This window comes from Pelmatolapia mariae, linkage group LG14 (genome assembly GCF_036321145.2).
Source record: "Pelmatolapia mariae isolate MD_Pm_ZW linkage group LG14, Pm_UMD_F_2, whole genome shotgun sequence".
In the NCBI taxonomy this organism is placed as follows: Eukaryota; Metazoa; Chordata; class Actinopteri; order Cichliformes; family Cichlidae; genus Pelmatolapia; species Pelmatolapia mariae.
In genome coordinates this window covers 24,010,645-24,028,512 of record NC_086239.1, presented here as the reverse complement: position 1 = coordinate 24,028,512, position 17,868 = coordinate 24,010,645, and the positions used below count along the sequence as shown (strand labels likewise).

Sequence of the window (17,868 nt, the reverse complement as noted above, 5' to 3'; positions counted from 1 at the left end):
CATCTGACCAGAGCACCTTCTTCCACATGTTTGCTGTGTCCCCCACATGGCTTGTGGCAAACTGCAAATGGGACTTCTTATGGTTTTCTGTTAACAATGGCTTTCTTCTTGCCACTCTTCCATAAAGGCCAACTTTGTGCAGTGCACGACTAATAGTTGTCCTATGGACAGATTCCCCCACCTGAGCTGTAGATCTCTGCAGCTCGTCCAGAGTCACCATGGGCCTCTTGGCTGCATTTCTGATCAGCGCTCTCCTTGTTCGGCCTGTGAGTTTAGGTGGACGGCCTTGTCTTGGTAGGTTTACAGTTGTGCCATACTCCTTCCATTTCTGAATGATCACTTGAACAGTGCTCCGTGGGATGTTCAAGGCCTGGGAAATCTTTTTGTAGCCTAAGCCTGCTTTAAATTTCTCAATAACTTTATCCCTGACCTGTCTGGTGTGTTCTTTGGACTTCATGGTGTTGTTGCTCCCAATATTCTCTTAGCACTCTATTTAGTCATTAGCACTCATCAGGCAATGTCTATGGGCAACTGACTGCACTCAGACCAAAGGGGGCTGAATAATTACGCACACCCCACTTTGCAGTTATTTATTTGTAAAAAATGTTTGGAATCATGTATGATTTTCCTTCCACTTCTCACGTGTCCACCACTTTGTATTGGTCTTTCACGTGGAATTCCAATAAAATTGATTCATGTTTGTGGCTGTAAGGTGACAAAATGTGGGAAAGTTCAAGGGGGCCGAATACTTTTGCAAACCACTGTATTTTGTTGGCTTGTTTGTGCTCAACTCCAATCTACGACCTTGAGTTCTGGATGTTATGATGGCTGTTCTTGGAGAGCACAAACACAAACAGTTACTCGCTGAAAATTGGACCTCAACTCATAACACAAAGATGAAAGAGTTCAGTAGTGTAGATGCCGTGTTAGCACAATTTGTATTTTCTGTAACATCAATAGAAATTAATGTGCAAAATGAAGTGTCATGCAAAAATGTTGTCCTAAAACCCAAAACAAATACTTAAAAGGTGTCAAAAAAAAAAAAAAAAAATTTTGCATAGACATTTTAAATCACACTTAGTTTTACTATAAACATGAATCCTTGAAAATATATGTACCAACATGGAACCCCTCATCCTTTCAGGATTTACAGCACTCAAAATGAAAAAAAAAAAAAAAAAAAAGAGACACTGTAACTCTTCCAGCACAAGCCTGACTCTGCTTGACTCTGCTGTGTCCGTCAAAAGTGATTTTGGAGCGTGAAGATGGAACCATCCAAAAAGTCAGATGACCAGCTGAGGAAGGGGAAGGGGAGGGGTAATAAAAATGAGACTTGCAAATTATCTATTGCTAAACAGTTTGACATCGGTAATATTAACATGAGGCTGTACAGTTTGAGGAAAATACAAAAGAATGCATCAGTGACTGAGAAACAAAAATTAAGTCATTGACAATATTAATATATTTATATTAATACCAACAAGGCTGTTATTTTTTTATGTTCAAGTTTAGAACATTAACCATTTGTTTAAAATTCAGGGTAGTAGTCATTATCTCGTGGGTAACGTCCTGCACGGTCATCCAGTCGCCACCTTGCTTCTTCACCAACCTCCATTGCGGCTCAGGATCTTTCCAGTTTCCAGTACTACTCACCCGTTTCCGGCCAAGCCGAAACAGAGTGCTCACATGGAATGAAAAGGAATCTACACAAAGAACAAAAGCTGCACCTGGCCTCTTTTTCCTCTGTATAAAAATAATAAAAGTAGCACAATTGCGACCTGTTCCCCTCCCAACATCTACTTCCAGACACTGTTACCCTCTGAAGTGGAAAGAAAAAAAAAAAAAAAAAAATCATACAGAATACAGTACATCACGTTTTGTTTTACTTCACTTGAACTGCAAAACGGAGGGCAGGGGTGGGTGGGGAGCAGAAATAAGAATTTACCAAGTCTACACTGAATATGACTCTCTGTGCATCCACAAAGAAACCAGAGGGAACAGCTGAACTGCATTTTTTTTTTCTTTTTTTCTGTTTTGGTAGCGGCATCCATGATAGCTAAACAACAACTCCACTCCATGCCCACTTTCCACAAGTCCTCTTCACTCCAGCAGTGAGAGCCAGGGAGGAAGATGAGGGTGGGATCTCGCTTAATCATTCTTCTTCTCCCCTTCTGGTTTGTCTGTGATTGCAGCGGAGGCGGCATCTGGCGCAGGGGCTGCTGTGTTGTTCTGGGCGTGGTCTACTCCGCTGGTACCGAACTCGTTGACCCTGTTGGGATCGACTCGATAGATCCAGCGCTGGTAAAGGTAGATGAAGAACACCACATCTGCAGGAGAGGACACAGTTTGGTCCAGTGAGAAACCAGCCCCAATCAGACTTTTTAGGGCTAAATAAATAAAACTGAATTGAGACCAATATGTTACTTAAGAAGTATTAAAAACGAGTGAAGCACTGACATCATCTCCCATCAAAGCTGAACACGCTATGACGGCAAAAACTGCACTGCAAGCAGAGAGATGAGAATGTATTCACGTACAGTAGAGGTCCAGTCAGACCGTATCTTATAAAGAAACAAATATGCTCACAATGCAGTGCAAACTCATCTGTCTTTGTTTGTTTTAAATACAAGATTTGCTTGTCACCTGGTTTGGTTACTACATGCTTGTAAAGCGACAGTTGCACAACATCCTGCCCATGTATACAGACCAGTATTACCACAGCCTGTTATTTTAAAGTGAGAAATCTTAAGTACAAGCATCCCTTGTGGCCGATTACTGCTTAGTTTTCTATTCTTCTCACAAGCGAGAATGTTTAGTTTCATTTTGTTGTAATTGATATAGAGATAACCTAAGCCTTCTTGCATACAGAATTTCCCTTGTTGGAAAGTCCAAATGCAACTTTCAATAGGTACATCCAGTATATAGCAAAGTTACACAGAGGGCTTAGTATAAACCACACCTGTCCTCCTAGTTTAAGTGAATATATGAATTCCCCAACACTCAGTGTAGAATATACTTGATACATCTTTCCACTCCATCCGTTTTCTTCCTTTTATCCTTGTCAGGGTTGTGTGGGAGCTGGAGCCTATCCCAGAGGCAGGGTACACCCTGGACAGATGTCCAGTCTGCCACAGGGCTAACACACTGAAACAGACAACCATTCACACTCACATACACACCCAGGGAGATTTAGAATCACAAATTAACCTAACCCCACTAATTTTCACTTTCCAATTATTTCACAAATCAAATGACAAAATGTTTAAGAGCTGGCTGCACGAGCTGATGAATGACATCTTTGTTGTTTCAAAGAGATGTGACGGGTCTCCATCATCTGCTTAGCAGCAACATCAGTGTCCTCAGTGCAGTGAATATCAACCAAATCATTACTCCCAGTTTGGTTGTTACTGACTTGACTTCTTGCTGATGTGAGCGCTGCTCTAAACCACTTTTTCGTGTCCAACTTAGCGAGTTAGCACAGACAGCAAACGAAAATTCACATTAGTGTCGCCCACCTAACATCTAATTGACTGGCTGGCCACACAGTGTAGGTGGTAGCTGTTTAATTTGTGAAGCAGGGGAATTTATTTAAAGGCTTCTTAAGTGCAAAGTGTGTAGGTTTCAGTTTGCACAGCAGGGCTCAGTGCTTTATTACCAAACAGCAAAAAGTAATTGTGCAGCAGGAAAAGTACTACAATTTAGGTTTTTTTGTGTCAAAGAAATATTTCATGAGAGGCGGCACGGTGACCTTTGTGGATGATGATTAATGATCACACCAAGTTCAAAACTGTGAGATCTAGTGAGTTAACACTAGGTGGAGTTAGAGGATTATGAAAACCAACAGCTGTCACAGATCCAAGAATGACAGTTAAAAAAACATTTAAAAAAAGAAACAATCCTCCAGTATGAGACAGTGATTCTACATTTTCTCTTTGATCAATATGCTCCAGATAAAAAAGAAATCAGAAGGAGGACGGCATTTTGTTTAAACACAAAACCACCCACGTCAACTGGAAACCATTCTAGAGAATGAGGCAAATCTTAAACCACCTCCAACAAAACACTCATCTTAATGCTACAAAGTCAAAGCTGCACTGGCTGAGGAAGCAAAATGGTGATGTTTTAGGCGATTAGCTTTCTTTGATCCTGGTATAGTTCTTAACAAAAAATAAAAAATCAACATATTAATGAATAACTGAAAGAAAACTCACCATCTCTGAGGCATCCTATCCTGTACATCATTGGCATCTTGATTACGAAGGCAAAAAGGTCATCAATAAAGGTATTGAGAGCCTTGTAGGTGAGCATCCTCCATGGGAGGTGAGCTACAGACTTCATTTTATAGTTGATGAAAAGCTGTGGCGTCATTGTAATAAAACCTTAAAAAAAAAAAAAAAAAAAGACAGAAAAAGGAGGTTAGATTATACTAAGAATTCCTATATCACAGGCAGTAATTTAACCAGCAGGAACCATCACGAGTGAGTGTGCCAGGTGAAGTTTATTAATACACAGCACATTAGCTAAGGCTACTGGGAATTGAATGCGTAACCATGATGCAAGTATGAAAACATTAGCTGCGAGTCCGGCAGCTCAGAGGCGATGCAATCGAGAGAGACCAAAATAAATCAGCCTCATCTCTGGGCTTTAAAGTAGATTAACATAAACAAACTGAAAAAACCTGCTGGATGACAGAGTAAAAATCAACCCCACAGAAAGAAAAGAGGAAACATATACGGTTCCAGGAAGAGCACACAATTCATCTAATACTTTATGCCAGGCATCTCTAAAATGTTTATGCTAAAAACTCAGGAAACTGTTTTGGTTTTTATGAACTTTATCTCAGAACTTTGTCTCTGTAGCTCTGTATTTTCTATTCATTTCATCCTTTTAAGATAACCTTTAAAATATTATATCTAAAAAACAAACTTTCAAGAAACACTTCAGTATTCTTCATTTATTTCTTAGTTAGTAAATCCAGCACAGTTTAAGTTCCTTCAGCCTGTGGATTAAGTTTTAAGACCTCAGAGTATAAATCTGCTTCAGATAAACTTACCAAAGGTTAACAAGAAGCCATAGAGCATGCTGAGTACCCATGAGTACCAGCCTTTGTGCTCTACGTACAATAAACTGTAGACCGCATAGCAGCCAAACAGAGGGTAGAGCAGCCATGACAAGTACTTGAAGGCCATCTGTTCATGAGATAAGGAAGAAAAGAAGATGTCACTCATCTTTTTATAAGAAATATCCAAGCAACTTACAGAGAAATACATATTTAGAGAAGCTTCCTTCAGATAAACATTTAAACAGACTCATTTAATCATGTTTCATCCATCCTGAAGACAACAATCATGTGAATGCATTTGTTACATCCACCATCCTGAATGTGACTGGTGTTGGTTTCACTTACATCATCGTAGATTTTGGTCGAAGACTCCACATACGTCGACTTATCTTTGAATACCAATCTTGGGAACACTCCTGCGAATTTGTTCTCTCTGTCCAACTAGAGAAAAACAACAACAGTTAAGAATCTGGTGGAAACGGCACTCGATGAATAAACAGTTTAGCATCTGCAAAAGGTAAGGAAGAGCCTGTTAGAGAGTTTAATCAAATGCTGCTCATCCTGCATGAAAAAAATAATGTTTTTCAACTTACTTTGACATCCATGACCTTGGTGATTTTCCACAGGTCAATGAGAAGGCCAATGAAGACGCTGACCTGCACCACAAAGTTGGTTTCGTTGTCCAGAATGTACAGCAGCACCACTAGAGACTGAAATACTCCAAATATGATGGAGCGCACAGATAGACCTTCCAGAGACTGTCTGCTGTTCCAAAACTGGATATCTGAGGAGAAGACGGAGCTGAGGTGAAACTCGGGTAGGCGCACACTGTTCAAACTATTCTCCTCCTGTTATGTGAAGTCCTGAGTAAGGACTGCTGCAATCTTACCATTCTTGAAGGCGAGAAACTCAAAGACGCTGTGCACAATGGAGACAACGATGGTGAGTCCCAGCAGGTATGGATTGGTTTCCAGGAGGGCCACCTTCACAAAGAGTTTATTGTTAAACTCAGCTTGCTTATAAAACAATGAATCTTCTATATGTTCAGTTGCTACAGAACTTAATCACCCTAGAAACAGCCCACATGATAGCTTTGTAAATAACTAAAGTGCACCTGTCCAAGTATTTGGGATTGGGACTACGAGTATTTTGCTTTAATACAGTGTCAACTGAAAATTAGAGTAGCCTGTATTTGGACACCAAGATAACAAAGACCCACATAACACCCGAAGAGCAGAGGCCACTCAATTATGAAGTGCCAGTTTCCACTCATCACGCGTCTTGCATTTTGTTTTCAAGTAAAAGGTAATCTGCTAGAAAGCATTTGAAATCCTCTCCACCTGGCACATACCAACTCAAGTATACTTTCTTTTAAATATATGTGAAATAAGATCACAGCATCTAAATGAGCACCAATATTAAAGCCCAACTTGCAGGAGGAAAACTTTAGTTTCGTCTCAGTAACCTTTGACTGCTTACCTTGACTGAGTCTTGGTCTTCATCGGATTGCTCGTAGGTGTCCTCAGGAAGGAAATTCCAGGGTGAGCGAGCGTTCTGGGCTGCATACAGCTGCCAGCGCCACAAGGACAGCGGGCAATAACTGAGGCGGAGCGGGAGGCTTTTTAGGGTCTCGTTGATGGGATAGTAGTCCTTCTGAAGGTTCCAGTAGTCATTGAAGTATACAATGGGATAGTAGTCGCCACTGACTGCATCAAACTTAACATCTAGTATAAGGTAGGATAGAAGAGCAGCAATGTCAGATAAACCAGAGCTTTAAATAAACTATGGATAAATAACTGTCACATTATAATTCTGATACTTACACTGGTCTAGAGGAGGTGGAACAGAGCCCTTCACCCAGGCTGTGTGGTCATCCACCATATTAATAGTGAGGTTGGGGTGCCAATGTGAGATAATCTCCACTGGACCGTGGCTCTCTGCTCGCTGTGAGGAAACAGCCAACGTGTCAGTGCGAATGTAAATATATCAATCTGGTAACTGCAAACTGATCATCACACAGCTGCTACACTTCTTACTAGTACAAATAAAGGCAAAGTCACTTTGGGCTCAACTGCACTGTAAATTATCTACATCTGCTCACAATAAGCCCTGTCCAACAGCAAAGCACTCAAAAGAAAAGGACTCTGGGTTGGTTTACACTATTTTTAAATGCGCTTTATAAATAAAAGTGACTTGATCAACCAACCAAATAAAGATATACACAAAGAAAGGTAAAACCATTGACTGTGTACATTTGGTTTGGCTGTCAGTTTTCAAAGTTCTTCTGTTCAGACGTCTGTAAAGGACAATCATTTACAGACTGTGAGAGAGCCAATAAATGGTTCTCAGTTTCCAAAGTCTTTAATCTTAGTCTATTTTTCCTCTGCTGCAAAATGTGAAGGCAACTACCTCAAATACATTAACTGGAAATTACTTCACATACTTGCAATATGTGAAGTATGCATTAGGAATTAAAGTAATGAAGCTCTCTGCATTGAACTCAGTTGCGTTTTAGGATAATTAATAATCTTAACCTTGATCATCTCGGGGTCTGCTTCTGTCTCTCCTGTGAGCAGATTCTTGGTCTTCAGAAACTTTCTTCGCTTATATTTATTCAGCACTGAAAGAGTTCAAAAGAAAAGTTTAGCACTTGAAACAAACATTACAACAACAGGATATTATGTTAAAGTGAGTGTGCTTTTCACAGGTGCTTACTTCTGGTTGCGTGAACTGTTGCCAGTCTGCGATACTGCCCCTTTCGTTTGGGGTCTGGGTGGAATCCACTTTTAGTGAAGTAGATGTGTATGTAAAGTGAGCCGTTCTGCTGTATTTTCTACAATCAGACAGAAAGGGGAAGGAAAAAAAAAAATCAGACAAAACTAAACAACTTTCAAATATGCAAACTTCACTATAAACTGGTCTTTCCCGTCCTTCATCAACATCTGTCACATTTCCTAAACTAACACCTGTTCTTTCTCACCGTCCAACTACTGTCTGTCACCCTCCCCCAATTCATCCACAGTAATCCTTACTTCTGGGATATCCATTTCCTTATAGTGCTGGTAGCAGCCGTCACCATCTTCCCCTGTGGTCCAGTCTCCATAGACCAGATCCCTGTGGAACCAGAACAGGGCATCTGTGTTGTTGAAGTCAGAGAAGACCTCCTCCTGGGACACGTACACGTACAGATCCTGCAGAAAGAGAGAGATAATAAAAGTGTTTATCATATTGAAACAGTTAGAAACAGTCAGAAAACTGGTTTTCTGTGTGGTAAATAAATGATAATGCAGTTGACGAGGTAGATAAAGGAAAGGAAAAGGGGACAGTGTAATACCATGAGAGTGTCTTTGGGGAAGAGGTTCCTGCTGGGTACCCTGGGGGCACCGGCTGGTGTGCTGGGGTCAGGAGTGGATGGCCCTCGGCGGAACCAGCTACTGATCGCCCAGATTATGAAGATTCTGGTGAAACAAATGCAATCACAGTCAGAGGAAAACAAGGTTTAACTAACAAGGAATTAAAAGAAACTAAGTGAAAAACAAAAAGAACAAAAACATAAAAGAGGAGAAGAGAAGTGGGAAATGAATCGAGTCACTAACACTTTAAAAACTGTTCAAATTCTTAGACAAGGTTATTTATTTCGACCATCTCTAAATAAAAAGAGCTGCTGCAGGCGAGTTAAACTGCAAGGAAGCTAATCAGATTAAAGTTTAACCAGTCTAACTGCATTACATTTCAAAGAAACGGTTTTCCTGCCTCATACAAGGGTGATGGGTCAAACTAGAATAATCTACAAAGGCAAAAGAAGACAGAAAATACTGCAGAATATTTCAACAAATAATTTTTCATTTGTATCCACCCTAACTTTGTGTGTTTGTGATTTTAAGTGAATATTCACAGCACCTCTTTCCTTTTGTGTTGTTCTAACTAACAGAAATAATTGTTTTTGTGTCTGATACTTTAATGCAGATCTCTAATGTGAAAACGCTCTCTGTCCTTACTCCATGTTACTTAGTCTGTGTGGCTGAGGGGGAAGTGTGTCAATTATTGACTGGACCCAGTATGCCAAACCTCTCTTAGACTCTGCTCACACAGATCATACCCAAACACGTTTGACCCCCGTGATCAGTTCATCTGACTACTGTGATTGCTTCTTGCCATACTGGGGCACAGTAGAACACATACATCATGATTGCCAGCCACACCCAAGGACAGCTGCCTCCATGGATTTTGCAGTGTTAAGTAATTAAATCTATATAAAGGCGTGTGAGAGGACACTGTGCTTCCCCTTATAGAAAATGCCCCAATCAAGCCACAAATAAATACAATTACAAATTTCTTGGTTGAAACAAAGTTTGAGAGCAGGCCAGCAGGGGAGTGGCACACAGCTGCACTCAGGCATATAAAAACCCCTTTAAGAGTCCATGTACTAGTGACATACAACACACCACACAGTGGTGGTGCTGGAGGGTCAATTTACTATATGTGACAGATGTGACCATTTTCATTTTTTCCTTGACCCACCATATACTAAAATGCACTTACAGAGAAAAGTGAAATAATTATTTTTGCTGAAGTAGAGCAAATTGGTTGTTTCTATTGCACTTGCGATCTTACAACCACAAGAAACAGCAACATAAATTAAGAAAATGTGTATATACCTTCATAACACTCGTGTTTCCAAATCATGATCCTGAAATGTGTTCAAATATTCAATGCCAAAGATTTTAACTGAAGGATTTTAACTGATTAATGCAATATAATCTTCTTAATCTCATAAATGGGCCTCTTCTTCTGCTTGAGCAGTTGCCAAAGGTAGGAAAAGCAGCCAAAGCCTGTTATTCAAACAAGGTGCCAAAAAAGTACTACTCTGGTCCAGCTCTTTTTTTTTTTTTTTTTTTAAATGAGCACTTACCCTAATGTACCGTACATTTTTATTATACAGGAATATTTCAAAAAATGTAAAACTGCTAAACTCTTCAAAGAGTGTACAACGATACTGAAATCAAAGCTAAAATCCTCCATAGCTGGGTAATGGCCATCAGACAGCTAGCCGTACAGCACAGGTACCCACCATAAAAAGCACCTTGAGGCAACTGTTGTTGTGAATTGGCTTTTTATAAATCAAACTGAACTGATATTCCTACAAAGCTCTCACACTCAGAGTAAGTCAACTATTAATTTGACTATAGAAGAAAGAAAGAAGAAAAAAAAAAAAAGGTCCTGCACATTTCATAACATGTACTAAGTTTTTGTGATCATGCATATATGGATTTTACCTCATTTACGAACTTTGGACCAAAAAGTCATAAATTTAAAAATAAAAATAAATCAAAAATCATGCAGTCAGGAGGAAACTTACTGAAAAGCCTGCTGCAAAATTTCTGACTGTTACAAAGGTCACTGTGAGAGATTAGTCAATTATACTGTCATAAAATTGTTAAGGAAGTCAACACGTTGCTCCTCAATCAATCATGCATCTTTCACAATGTGTGTGAAGTAACTGCAAAGGAGGTAGTAATTTCTAGGGAAAGAAATAAAACTGGCAGTGCCAACCAAAGCAGTGTGGACAGCCTATTTTGTGTTACTCCACCTCACCTAGCTACAGCAGCAACATCAGTGGTAGCAGGTAACTAAACAGCTTGTGGAGTGCCCTGCGCTCATAGTGGCAGAAGAGGTGACACACACAGAAAGATTTTAACATGCGAGTCTGGCATTAGGCATGGACTATACTTTAAGTGTCCGCTATAGGTTCGCTTGTGTACCAGTGACAAATTTCGTCAGCTCAACATTCTGTGTGCACGTCCCCATGCACGCCTGTTTTTTGGATACACATGCTCCCCATGTGACAGACTTTAAGCGGACATCAAAGACAGATAACAGGAATGACTACTCGGACGTCACGTCTCCATCTGTCTGTGACCATATCCACAACAGACTATAATCTATTTTTTAGTGGCCTTGAATAAAGTTCAATTCCTGGTTTGAATTATTGTTTCAGTCCCACTATGTGTGAGACAGTATTTGGAAAGACACAATGATCCATCACTAGTTTCCTCTTAATTATTTATGCTGCACAAAAACCCCCCACAATGAAACTAAACAATGTAGACCGCAAAATTTACAGTTAACTCCAGCAGCAGCTCACACTTTTATTATTACCTTACCATTTACATTCACTCTGACACCACTGTGGCATAACACATTTAGTTGGTCATTAAACTCACAGCCAGCCCACAGAGCGAATGCTTATCTGTGGGCTGGTAAACAGAAGAAAAAAAATGCAATAACTCACCTGAAGAGAACTCCTTTAATGACCTGCCATGCATTAGGAGCTTGCTGTTGCTGCTGTTGCTGTTGAGGGTCCTGTGCATTTCCAGCTGTCTGCACAGTCTGGCCATCTGTTGTTGCAGCAGTCCCATTGCTGCTTACCTGAAATGAAACATATGGACAGGGTCAAAGAAAGTCACAAAGATGACGCAGCAACGGCACAATGTAAGAAAGGATGTTAAAAATAAAGAGCTTCATTGGCAGTAAAAATATCCAGAGACCCAATGTACTTTCCTAAAAGCCTAAAGTGGTGATATGATTTATTCAAGAATTCTTCCTCAATCTGCAGCCAAAACAAAGAACATACAGTACGATGTAGTGCAGCTATAAAGACTAAAAGGTGCAGTTAAGGTGACAAACCGCAGTTCTTCTGGGTCTTTTATTACATGGCCTTAAGAGTTAACTACACCTCGACCTTTGCATTTTAACTTTTTAAATAACAACGGCAGATTTGTCGCTCACTGATGCACTTAAATCTTAATAGCAAGTAAAAAAACATGAAAGACCTAAAAAGCAGCTGTTTAAGCAGAGGATCCCCAGTTTGATACTGAGAGGAGAAAATTCCCTTTGGGCTTGGGTTAGGAAAGGCTTTGGGCATTAAAAAAAAAAAAAATCAAACATGTGGAGATACTACCTGTGATGACCCTGTGTGAATAACAGAGCAGCTAAAAATAGCTACATAACAAACAAAACCTCTGCTACAGAATTAACATCACTTAAAAAAAAACTAATATTGACAAATCCCTATTTACCTATTGAGACCTGTTGACCTAACAGAGCAGGAGAGTCAAACTCATTTTAGCTTATGAGCCACACACAGCCCAATCTGATCTCAAGTGGGTCAGATCAGTATTACCTATATGGGAAAAAACGAACACCTCTAAATTTCTCTCTTTTAATAAAGTAGTAGAGTCTTAAAACATTCACATTTTTATATTTAATGAACCACCATTTACAAAATCCTATGGCACACCTGATTTCGCATGAAGACAAACCATTTTGGGAACCCCTGGTTTCAAAACCTCTCATAACAGTGTCAGCATGATTATGCAACTTCCCTTGGTTTCAGTGAAATCTGTCATACGTTTGCCCTTTAATTCATTTTTTTCCAAGTTTCTCCATGTCCATGTAACCCCCACCACCCCTGTGGCAAGGCCACCCTCTATTCAAGTGACACAATAGACAAGCACATGCCAAGTCATGAGACTCATTCACTATCTAAACATCTAATCTCCCCTGTTGTCACCAACCAGCAGTCAGCCAGCAGAAACAAAACATGACTTCAGGCCAAAAAAATTGTTTTATGTTTAAACAGATTACCATCAGTTTTGGCTCGGGAATTTGCAAACAGAAAATTTTTAAAGTTTTTGTTAAAACACTGACCTAACGACATCATAATCAGACCGTTTCAAGGACACGGAATGGCTCAAAATAGGTCCTTTCATCCTCAGTGCCCAGTACTTTTCCTGCTGCGTTAAAATAGAAGCAATTCGCTAAACAGACAAGGATCTTAGAGTCCTGATGGGATCAACATAATAACCATTACACAGATAGATCACCTGATAACCTGTTTTTATTGTTGAGCCTCTCTCTTCCAGCTTAGGATAATCATTTACAATTTACACCCTCTGAAACAAAGATTAACAATTAACCACCTATTCTGGGTTCACAGTAGATCCTTCATTTATCACCGAGTCTAACATTAAGCACTCGCATAAGTCAATTGTTCACAGGCTCTGGTAATGTGTCTCTAACATGGTGACATTATCTCCTACATGCCAGCTCAAACAATGCAGTATATCAGTATTAGGACAATAACACACTCTGTACACCACCACAGTGGTTTTTATATCAAACAATCAACATGGCAGACTTTAGTGCCTTAATTCAAGGGGTTTCACAAAGATACTATGCTAACTATTTTGGTAATACAGGAATTTTTATACATAGTTTCCCAGAGGCTCAGAGCCTCAATGTAACTGGACAGTTGGCTGATAAGCAGCTGCACCAGATGAGGCCGTTTCCCTCATTTATTCTGTGATAAAGTCAGCAGATAAAGGACGTGGGGTTGATATATAAGTGTTGAACTTGTATATAGTAGCTGCATACTAGAACTCTCAATGCAGCTGCATGTAAAGGAGGACAGGGTGAAAAATGACATGTATAAATAACTAACTTTAAAAAAACAACAAAAAAAAAAACCACACACACACACGCAAAACTCTCCCTGCACTGAAATCTGGGCTGGTACAACAGGATGTGCTCAAAGGTTTTCTGTTTTTCTTTTGACCACCTTGGCCTGTGATAGATTTCATTCAATCACTGCTGCCCAAGGTCCCTAATGTTTAGGTATGTAGTACTTGTCAAAGCAGCACACACAAATACCAGGATCCAAGGTTACCAGAGAGTCAAACCGAGAGCATCACTCTGACACTTCACTCTTCTCTTCCCTCCTCCAACCCCCAAACAGTATATCCTGCTTCCACCTCTTCCCCAGGTAATTGCTGTAACCGTACCCAGTCCTCCACATCGTATAAATATAATGGTACTTCCTCAAACCACCTTCCAGATTTTTATGGTCAACTATCTAAGGGGCTACTGGGCTGACTAGCCTGGAGATAAACAACAAGCTGGCATACAGAAACCTTCTCTGGATTGGACCAGTGGTTGGTTGGTTGGTTGGTTGGTTGGTTGGTTGGCTGGCTGGCTGGCCCCCCGGTGCACATCAACAGTTCTCCATCGGGTCACTGGTTGACATTCCTCTCATCACTTTTTCTATGTACTAACAACTGCATACAGCTAGCACCCTACAGAGATACTCCCAGACATCTGCCCCCACCAAAGTCACTCAGATCCTCACACTTTTTATTCCTTCTTTCAACAAACTTATTTTAGGAGCTCACTGTTCACTCACTGACAAGATAATCAGTGTTATTAACTCATCAGTAACACCCCCCCACCCCCACCCATTACAAGCAATTCAATCAACAGATTCACCTAGTAGTGGACCTCAAGAGGCCCATTAGGGCTCACTCTAAAAACAACAGCACATTTATCCTGACAGAGCAATTTTATTACAGAAGAAACACTTTGTGTATGCGTTACCCTTGCCCTAGTTTCTAACATGTGTGTATTCGCAGAATTTGAAGCACAGGAAAGCTTTTTTTTCTCTTTGACAGAAAACATGTAGCAAAAGATGACAATACAGATACACAGTAATTTTTATTTGGAATCAGGCGGCATGGTAGTACATGGTTAGCACTGTGGCGTAACATGAAGATGCACCTTGGCCACCTGGGGTCTCTCTGTGTTGAGTTTGCATTGCCTGTGGTTAAATTAATTGGTGATTCTTTGCCATAGACATGTGTGGTTCTATGTCTCTCTGTGTTAGCCTTACAATACACTGTCGATCTGCCTCTCACCCTGTGACTGCTTGGAGCAGGTCATCTGGAGCTGGTGGTTTGATCCCTGGCTGCTCCACTCTGCGTTCAAACGTATCTTTGGGCAAGATACTGAACCCTGAGTTACTGACAATGCATTCATCAAGGAGAGTAGAATATAAGAAATATAGCTATATAAGAACCAGTACATTTCCCATTTCAAATGGGTAAAATCTCAGCTATGTAAGTGTACTCTATAGACAATACATTAGTTGCTATCAATACTTTAGATTGAATCATAAAAAGCCAATCATTGACTGTGTCAATCTTCAATAGAGAATGGATACGCATTTACAATCTTTACAGTCATGCTCGTGTATTCAGTATTTGTGTCACTACACATTTTTGAGGATTGAGCAAACGAAAGAGTAATGTTTAGCCATCTAAAAAGAGAGCGATGATTCACAATGACCTCTAGCAGCTTGTGATAAGCATTTGCGACTCTGGAAAATAACTGCTAGCTACTGCCCTCATTAAGGCTCCAGTGCTAACAAGACAATTTTAGGAGCATTTTTCATGGTTGGCTAAATTTGACGACGGCTACACCTGATTCATCCACTCTATCCGTGTTAAAAAGCTCTCAGGTGAACAGGATGTTTATATATATATTTATTTTATTTTTCTTTAGGGGATTTCGAAAATGCACCTCGAGTCAAAAGTTTTCTTGAAATATCTAAGTAGACAGTAGCTGGAAGGATTTAGCATGAGGTGAGAAATGTGCGAGAGGTGCTTGAGACTGGCCTTGTTAGGCAAGACAAGCTGCGTTGTTCAGGTTCAGGCCTTGTGATAAGCTAACTGACACACGCCAGCACTCACTCGGCTCACTTCAGCACACCGGCAGTCGGTTAATTACCGATTCCGTTGGAGGTTACCGTGTGATTTCAAGTGAGATTTCAACTTCAACATCGGCCTTCTCGCCGCTTACCGTCGGGATTTCTCCACACATCGTTAGCGGCAGGAGGGGGGTCGTTTTAAAACCACCCGGCACTGACAACGTCACTGTGGCTCGTGTATCGACTGTGATAACGTTTAAATGTCAGCGCCCCCCCACACGCGAGCTTCACACAAACCAACCAACTCCCTCTGCCTCGCGCGTTAAAAGTGAAAAAGCCAATAACGGTGTCATTCATTTTTACCTCGCCGTTGCTCACGGTAGCTTTGGTTGCTCCGCTCTCCTGCGTCGCCATCTTTCTTCGTCTCTACAAGCGAACCACACTGCTGGATGGGAAACTGCGCGTAATCTCGCGAGAAGACTGTAGTTACGTCTTCAGAGACGTGATCGAAAATGCGGTGAATAAAGTCAGGTGATCTTTTTTTCTGTTTTTTTGGGCAGGGCCGGCGAAACCCCGTGACACACTTCGTCAGGAATGTTCGATCATGTAACAATAAAAAAATAATATTATATATATATATAGTTAATTAATAATAAAAAAAGATTATTTTATCACCTAATGAATGCCTTAGTAGATTTTTTTATGGTTATTGCAGCGTTATATGGAAGTTTATTTCCGAAAGTGGGGAGGATAAAGACATACTATCCACAAGGCTAAATTTCGGGTTATTATCGCAAAATTTGGACTTCTGAGAAAATAACTCCAAACTGAGAAAATAAACATTTTTTAGAAAAGGAGTTTAAATTTTGAATTGCTAATCAGCAAAAAGTACACCAAAATAAAAGCTTGCTTCTCATCATTGGTGTTATCTTTCTACTCATCCATCCATAGTTCTCACAGGTGTTGCGTATAACCCCTCTCATTGGGTCATAGCCATTAATTACATGCTGTCAGTCCTTGTCCATGTATGCCTTATTATAGCTTCTCAGTCCACTTGTCATACTGTTAAGCTAGGGGATTTCCAAGTCAGTATGTCTTTAGTTATGTATCTCTCGCTCATTCGCTCATACTCTAAAGTGAGTTTGGATAGCATGGGAGTTCAGCCCAAAGACCCTTACCAGAGCTGGGATTTGAAACCCTGACCTACTGTTCCAAAGAGACCATTGTTGTCACTACACTTTCCAGCTGGCTACAGGAGGAGATAGATACCACGGATGTCAAAACACAATAACTCCTTGCAATGCACGGAGATCTCCATCTGAAGTCCTGCACCCTGAGGCTCTATGAGCAGCAGAAAGAGGGAGGGTGAGGAGTGAGGTTAGTGAGTGTCGAGCCATGATCCAGGAGGAAACACAGAGCAGGAACAATCACTGAAGGACGAACCCCTGTATGGGATGTTCTATTGACATATAGAAGAAGTGGCTCACATCAAGAAATCCCACTAATGGCTAGAAAAAGCCTAAAGGACAGCACAGAGGCTCTGATGATGGCAACATAAGAACAGGGTCTAAGCCCCAGATTTATAGAGGCAGGAGTCTAGCACAGCTGACAGCTGATAAGTTGCAGACTGTGTGCAAAGCTACAGCATGTAGTACCAGGATGGAGGATAAAAGCTGAGACCGCATACACTGAAAGGCAAAAACAAGTGGCCAGAGGTCCTGATGAGAGACACAATTGAGAAAATATAGTACCAGGGGCTGAAAGAAGAACTGATGTGAGTCGAGTGAGTTTCTTTTGCCTGGAGAAGCTGTAAAACAAAATGGAAAACAGATTGACATATGATAAGAAATGAATATTACTGCAAATCAAATAGATTCACTCACTTTAATAAGCTATAAGTGTACTGGTAAACACTTCTCATTTCTAATCATTACGCTTTGGCACATAACACCAGTACCTCAGATAGACACAGATTTTAACGAAGAGAGAAAACACCTGGACAATTTTCCATGTGTGACATTTCCTTAAAAAGACTTTTACATTTGTTCTATAAGCAACAGAGGACAAAGACATGAAGAGGTTTTGATCAGTAACATAAAACAAAGCATAAATAAGGCCATTTGAAACACAGTCCAAGAGTGAGTGTTGTGAGCACAATGAGGACAGTTCTTTTTTTTGCTTTACCTTGTGTTTTAACTTGATGGCCTTCGAGTATGTACGATCAAAATGCATCTGAAGGTACTTTGTACACTTCACAAAAACAATT

At 40.4% G+C, this 17,868-nt stretch overlaps 1 protein-coding gene across 1 annotated transcript; it reads right to left on the bottom strand.

Moving 5' to 3' along the window:
- Positions 1-576: 576 nt before the first annotated feature.
- clptm1 (CLPTM1 regulator of GABA type A receptor forward trafficking) lies at positions 577-16,082 on the bottom strand. The gene is made up of 14 exons (XM_063494005.1): positions 15,966-16,082; positions 11,355-11,491; positions 8,397-8,520; positions 8,095-8,253; positions 7,778-7,895; positions 7,597-7,682; positions 6,886-7,006; positions 6,542-6,786; positions 5,952-6,045; positions 5,656-5,846; positions 5,408-5,503; positions 5,054-5,189; positions 4,212-4,379; positions 577-2,327 (listed from the first exon to the last, which is right to left on the bottom strand). Exons 1-14 carry the CDS (start codon positions 16,014-16,016, stop codon positions 2,149-2,151), a joined length of 1,905 nt encoding a protein of 634 aa, XP_063350075.1. The 5' UTR covers positions 16,017-16,082; the 3' UTR covers positions 577-2,148.
- Positions 16,083-17,868: the final 1,786 nt, after the last annotated feature.

Bases quoted from the DNA above. Each gene is read 5' to 3' on its own strand.
- clptm1 (XM_063494005.1), bottom strand. From the start codon at position 16,016: ATGGCGACGCAGGAGAGCGGAGCAACCAAAGCTACCGTGAGCAACGGC. The intron at 8,521-11,354 runs GTGAGTTATTGC...TTGTTTCACCAG, and splicing joins ATTAAAGGAGTTCTCTTCAG to AATCTTCATAATCTGGGCGA. The intron at 7,683-7,777 runs GTAAGCACCTGT...GAACTCTTTCAG, and splicing joins AACAGTTCACGCAACCAGAA to TGCTGAATAAATATAAGCGA.